This window comes from Octopus sinensis, linkage group LG21, assembly GCF_006345805.1.
Source record: "Octopus sinensis linkage group LG21, ASM634580v1, whole genome shotgun sequence".
In the NCBI taxonomy this organism is placed as follows: domain Eukaryota; kingdom Metazoa; phylum Mollusca; class Cephalopoda; order Octopoda; family Octopodidae; genus Octopus; species Octopus sinensis.
In genome coordinates, this window is record NC_043017.1 from 345,690 (window position 1) to 353,189 (window position 7,500).

General features: G+C 33.4%; 1 protein-coding gene across 1 annotated transcript in view; it reads left to right on the forward strand.

Annotated features, from left to right (window-relative positions):
• Positions 1–7,500, forward strand: part of LOC115222734 — a 21,462-nt gene that overhangs the window by 13,038 nt on the left and 924 nt on the right. The window contains exon 2 of the mRNA XM_029793034.2: positions 6,360–7,500. This exon is cut by the window's right edge and continues 924 nt beyond it. Within this exon, the coding sequence (XP_029648894.2) occupies positions 6,360–7,500 (1,141 nt within the window). The remainder of the gene's footprint in view (positions 1–6,359) is intronic.

Genomic DNA, 7,500 nt, shown 5'->3' on the forward strand with positions numbered 1-7,500 from the left:
TATTTGTCTTGGTGTGTTTTGGGTGGCATGAACTAAAGAGGAGGTATTGTTGTGAGTCTGTAGGTTTGTGGTAGATGTCTGTTATGATTTGGTTCTTAGGTGTTTTTATAATTAGGAGATCAAGGAATGGGAGATGATGTTTGCTTAATTCCATAGTGAATTGGATGTTGGGATGTATGTTGTTTAGTATGGTTTTGAATTCCAGGAGTTTTTCATAAGGTTCTTTCCATATGATGAAACAATCATCTAAATACCTTTTCCAGTTTTCCATTAGGTAGGTGTGGAAAACATGTCCAAATTTCTGGCTTGATATTTCATAGAGTGACAGTTCGAAGTAACCCATTATGAGGTTCGCAAGGACTGGTGCAGCCTTGGTACCCATCGCAATGCCACATTTTTGACGGTAGTGTGTGTCGTCGAAGAGAAAAAAATTGTTTGTCAGAATGAACTTAAGAGATTCTGTAATAAAAGACTTGTATATATATGTATACAAAAAGTGACTGTATTATCACCGGAGATCGAGGTTTGATCCAGCTTGAACTTACATACAAAACCACCACAATCGGACTGGCCAAATACCTTGAAGCAACCAACGATTGGATGCTAAAACTTGTTGAAAAACATGAAAGACTGAAAAAACTTCACTCTATTCTCAGAGAGCAAAAAATTCGCAGATCAGCCTGAAGGAAATGCGCCAACTGCAGCTGCAAAGGAAATAATATTAATTGCAAAGACAAAAGCACATGAAAAATTAGCTAGCAGATGGGAACAGAAACCTCTGCAAGTATGTGGCCCGTAGCAAAAAAGCTGATATCGACCAGAAACACACGCACCAATGGTTACGAAGCTCATGGCTAAAAGCGGAGATTGAAGGTTTCATATTAGCTGCTCAAGACCAAAGCTTATTAACCCGGAACTACCAAGCCAATGTGATAAAAAATGGAGCTGACCCAAAATGCCGATTCTGTAACAACGAGATTGAAACAATAGACCACCTAATCTCAGGGTGTAGAGTCTTAGCACCTGCAGAATATAAAGCAAGACATGACAGCGTCGGCCAGTATTTACATTGGACAATATGTCGGCATTAAAAAATCAAAACCGCTGACAAATGGTATAAACACCATCCTGAAGCTGTGACTGAGGGAGAAAATGTGTCGATTCTATGGAACTTTCCCATACAGACCGACAAGACTATAAAAGCTAATAAACCGGATATTATTATAAAAGATCAGGCAAAAAAGATGTGTTTATTAATTGACATGAGTATTCCTTGCGATCACAATATAGCGGTGAAAAAATTTGACAAGATTAGTAAATATAAAGACTTGCTAGTAGAAATTGAAAAAATGTGGCATCTCAAGGCGACTACAGTACCAGTGATTGTAGGATCTCTAGGAATGATAAAAAAAGGTACTGAAACCTATTTGAAAATGATTCCAGGCTTACCATCTCTACAAGAAGTGCAAAAAATCGTATTAACTGGAACGGCTCATGTACTGAGAAGAGCACTATCGCTGTGAAAATAACATCCATCCATGAATTTATTTATTTATTAATTTTTAAATACATATTTTATCTGTGAATTTGCGCGTGTAATCTGGGAATGCATACAATGAGCTTCTCTGCCCTAGGTGTATGGAAAACACTCGGCGAGAAACGGAAGAAAATTTGAAGAAAGAAGGAAAAAACATAATAATAATGATGATGATGATGATGATGATGATGATGATGATGATAATAATAATAATAATATAATAATAATAATAATAATAATAATAATAATCAACCCTTATTCGAGGAGCTTTTGAGCGGGATGGGTTACTCGACCTGAATAAAATTGTAACTGTACCCCACCTGCAAATTCATGTGCTGTTTATCTTGATATGAGATAACCATGTTGCGCACATAGGTTTGTGATGTATGTGCCTTGTGCATCCTTATCAGACGGGTAGTCATGATGGATATACTGGGCTTCGTATATTTTACCCTAGTGTCACTTTGATGGCATGCACTGCTCTCTCACTCAATAATAATAATAATAATAATAATAATAATAATAATGATAGTTACATCGAAAAATACCTTAGGAATGAGAACCCAGGTTCGAAATTTTCCCCTAGACACCTGATGAAGGCTGGAGAGTATATCAGCCGAAACGTTGTAGTAACAAAAAACAAGATGAGGACACATATCAAATGTAAATAATGTAAATAATACATGATACATTTAAAAAAGACGATAAGGAAAATTGGAAATGTGTTGAGACTGTCAAAGGAAAATGTTCATGAATCTTCACTTGAGTGAATTTGAAAACAGATATTCCTGGTGGGAATCAATGAATAACATTTACCACTATGAAGAGTTGAGTTTTACTCGACTGCTGTTTCTTTATATCACTTACAGACTTCAATATTTCTAGTGTACTTTTTCTTGCAATTAAAAAGAAACTTAAATACATTTCAATTAAAAGAGAGTAATGGGTGTTTCGCATCACTGTAGAGATCCTTGTAGACACAAATGGATGATTTTAATTTATCTGGGTTAATATTTTCTTTTCTTGATGCTCTCAATAATGTCACGTTTATGTCCTGCAACTTAGATCGATAAAATGAGGAACAGGCTTGAAGAATAAGTAATGGAGATGATATTCTTTTTCTACTCTAGACATAAGGCCCGAAATTTTTGTGGTGAGGGGCCAGTCGATTATATCGACCCCAGTACACAACTAGTACTTAATCTATCGACTCCGAAAGGATGAAAGGCAAAGTCGACCTAGGCGGAATTTGAACTCTGAACGTAACGGCAGACGAAATACCTATTTCTTTATTACCCACAAGGGGCTAAACACAGAGAGGACAAACAAGGACAGACACATGGATTAACTCGATTACTTCGATCCCAGTGCGTAACTGGTACTTAATTTATCGACCCCGAAAGGATGAAAGGCAAAGTCGAACTCAGCGGAATTTGAACTGAGAACGTAACGGCAGACGAAATACCGCTAAGCATTTCGCCCGGCGTGCTAACGATTCTGCCAGCTCGCCGCCTTAATAAGGAAAATTATATTATTGACTAAATAATTTCAAGGTGATACTCCAGCATGACCGCAGCCTAACACAATTTGAAAACTTAATTCTATAGTTAGGAATTGTGATTTGCTTATGTAATACGATTTAAAATAATTGATTTACTTCTTTTTCGCTTTATTACATTTTTATGGATGTGAAGAAAAGCTATTTGTTTACATATGGAATTATGAACAGAAGATGACATTTAAAACAGAAGCGAATCTTGTAATATTAAGCATTATAATTTATGTTTAATATACAAATAAACTTTATAGTTAAACAAATTTTTTACATTCATGACTTCTTCAGAGTAATATGGCTTTTTTTTTTAATAACAGGGAGGAAAAAAAATTAAACTGGGCAGTCCTGTACTTAATCAATCATTATATTATCGATGACATTGAAAATATCAAAAATGAGGCTAACTTTGAATGTTCTTGATAAAAAATAAACAAGTATTGTACGCGTTTTCTTTTTTCATAACTGTATACTCACTTTTGTACCCAACAGTATATGATAATGTATGAAAAACCCATTAACATGGGAAATTTGATGAAGAAATATGAGAAAGAACAAAATTCTCAAACTTTAGAACACTTTAACTTTTTCATATGTTTTTACGTCTTGGATAAACAAACACGACCCAGAAAAACAGCGTTTTGCTTTTCACTCGTTTTAGTTATAAGACTACACTCAGGCTGGGTCAACGAACCGCTAAGTTACACATCAGCACCAGTTGTCAAGGCCCCAGCAACAGTCATTTGCCACAATTAGTATGTTAAAAACGTTGAATATTTTCCAATAAATCATCATTTTATACAAAAATTTGCCATTTTGAATCATTATTTCAAACAAATTAGAAAGTCACGGTGAGTGTGTTAAATAATGAGGCACTAAATGAGAATGATTCTCCCCAGACACAACAAAATATCTATCTATCTATCTATCTATCTATCTATCTATCTATCTATCTATCTATCTATCTATCTATCTATCTATCTATCTATCTATCTATCTAAATATGCACACACACGCACACACACATATATATATAATTATTATTTGAGGGAATAAAATCCAAACTTACAAGGAAAAAGAATTCAATTTAGAAATACTAAATCAAATTCCACACAATATAATATATATAAAATATTAGAAAAAAACCACCTTTTTATGTGGTTAGCTTATGTAAGGAGTTTGTCTATATTTGAAACATTTTTTATTTTGATTACAATATAATGACTTGTTATAGCTTTGTGTTTTTTATTTAATTTTAAAGTATTTAATTATTGAATTATTATTTTATTTTTCAATTATGCATATTTAGAATTTTCACATACATACACACACACACACACACACACACACACACCACACACACACACATATATATATATATATATATATATATATATATATATAATATATATATATATATATACGTATATATACGTATATATACGTATATATTAAAGTATATTTATTAATTAATTATTTTACTGTTCTATTATATTTTTAACCTGATGAGCGACTATATTTATATGCAAGTGATTTCTCTTCTACTATAATCATTTCTTAATATAGCAGCGAAACACGTGTCGTTTTTCTACCTATTACATACATTATATTATTCTTGTAATTTACTTAATCTTTTCTTTTTAATTGTTATTTTAATTTTAACTTTTCTATTATATGTAATTTTCTAGATGGTGTAATTTAATTATTCATTTTGAATTGATAAAAGGTGTTTTATTCTAATATTTTATATATATATATATATATATATAATATATATATATATATATATATATATATATATATATACGTATATATACGTATATATACGTATATATTAAAGTATATTTATTAATTAATTATTTTACTGTTCTATTATATTTTTAACCTGATGAGCGACTATATTTATATGCAAGTGATTTCTCTTCTACTATAATCATTTCTTAATATAGCAGCGAAACACGTGTCGTTTTTCTACCTATTACATACATTATATTATTCTTGTAATTTACTTAATCTTTTCTTTTTAATTGTTATTTTAATTTTAACTTTTCTATTATATGTAATTTTCTAGATGGTGTAATTTAATTATTCATTTTGAATTGATAAAAGGTGTTTTATTCTAATATTTTATATATATATATATATATATATATATATATATAGCAATAGTAAGCTGAGCGAGACGCAAATAGAAGCAGCACGGAATCATGAAGTATATTTACAACCTAAATGAGGCGGACCCATAGGGGGCGATGTTACTTTTGTTTATAGCCCCAGGAAGATATCTCCTCCAGCTGGCTAACGACACACTGTCTGTGTCTGATTAGTATTTGCGAGGGGAGATCGTTGTTGCCATCTGTAGTCTTACGTGATACACACAGATCCGGGTTTCTGAGTAGAAACCCGTCATCAACGTGTAACAATCACCAGCTAGCGATGAGAACTGATACCAAACACAAAATACTATATGCTTCTTTCAGTGACAAACTGTGCTGCTACTGTTTACGTCTCGCTCAGAGATTATTATTGCTTGTTTCTCTTTTTTCGAGATCAGCAACAGTTTGTGACTGGAAAAAGCAGAGAGTATTTTGCGTTTGGAATGAGTTCTAATCGCTAGCTGGTGATTGTCACACGCTGATGCTGGGTTACTACTCAGAAACCCGGGTCTGTGTGCATCACGCAAAGCTAGAGATGGGAACGACGATTTCACTTCATAAATACTAATCGGACACAGATAGTGTGTCGTTACCCAGCTGGAGGAGATCTCTTCCTGGGACTATAATCAACAGTAGCATCGTCGCCCATGGGTCCGCCACATTTAGGTGACAAATATACTATACATATATATATGCATGTATGCATGTATGTATGTGTGTATATATATATATGTGTAAATATATATATATATGTGTGTGTATATATCTATAGTACAATTTTATAGAAAACGAAAAACGAAGGCAGGTGAGGGACACAACGAGCAGGTGTATTAGTTTGACGCTCGAGAAAACTGGAAAAGTGTTGACGTTTCGAGCCTACACTCTTCGACAGAAAAGGATGAGAGGAAAAAATTGGAGAGAGAACGAAAAAAAAAACGGAGAGAGAAAAAATGTGTGTGTGTGTGTGTGTGTGTGGTGGTTTTGTATGTGTGAATGTTATAATTGTTATTCCTTAGGTTTATTGCTGTAGTTTATATGTTCGACCTTGTTCATTTTATTTCTCATCCATGTTAATCAATTACGATTGTAACAACATCCGTTGCTTCATTTTCAGATATCGAAGTGAGAAAACCAAAATTCAGTGCGTATCGAAGCGGTCGTTGTTTACCTGCCTGATATTGTTTGCCGTATTTGCATTAATGTTTACAATGTTTAACTTACACGATACAGACATAAAAGACTTGTCTGATGACGACGAATCGAAACGTTCGGCATTTCTTGTTGATTCAAAATTTTGTCGGATACCCAATATGGATCCGTTTGAATCTTCACTGAAATCCTTTTTCCACATACACAAATGGAAAGCTTGTCCAAGTAAATCTCTTGTGTTTCAAGACGAAAATGCTTTACGTGTTAACCACAGTGTTATCAAAAGATGGTATAACAACACATTTAAGATTTGTCACGTTTGGCCTATAGTACGAACTATTGATGACAGACATATCCTTTACAAAAAGAAGTTTTTAGAATTTAAGACGGACATCTTAATACCTCACGATTACATCAAAGTAAAGTGTTTCAATAAGCGTAACAGAGTAATTTTTACCAATTACCATGCTTTTATTCAGAAGAAAAAAACATCAGAGAGGAACCATACAAACAGCAGTTCTGTGTTTAAATTATTAAAAACCAATCCGTATTCAGCAAGAGCGAAAGTTCATATGGACGTCATGTTACTTGGTATTGATTCTGTATCACGGTTGAATTTCATGAGACAGCTACCGGAAACACGACAGTATCTATTACAGAAGGACGCCATTGAAATGAACGGGTATAATAAGGTTGGTGATAATACGTTGGTGAATTTGGTACCATTGCTGACCGGAAAATATCTTAAAGATTTACCATGGAACGAATCTTTAGGCATGCTCCCTTTTGATAAATATGATTTCTTGTGGAAAAAATACCATAGAAATGGTTTTAGGACAATGTTTGCGGAAGATGCGCCTGTTTTAGCTACATTTAATTGCGCCAAATATGGATTTAAGGTACAACCCACAGATCATTATTTTCGACCAGTTACTCTGGCAATCGGAAGGGATAATTCAGTTTGGTCGATGAAGCGGAGATGCGTTCGAGACCGTAGTATAACAGACATGGTGCTACAATATACTTATGATTTTGTTAGGACCTATAACGACACACCACATTTTAGTTTATCATTTATAACCTCCCTCACTCATAATGATATGAAT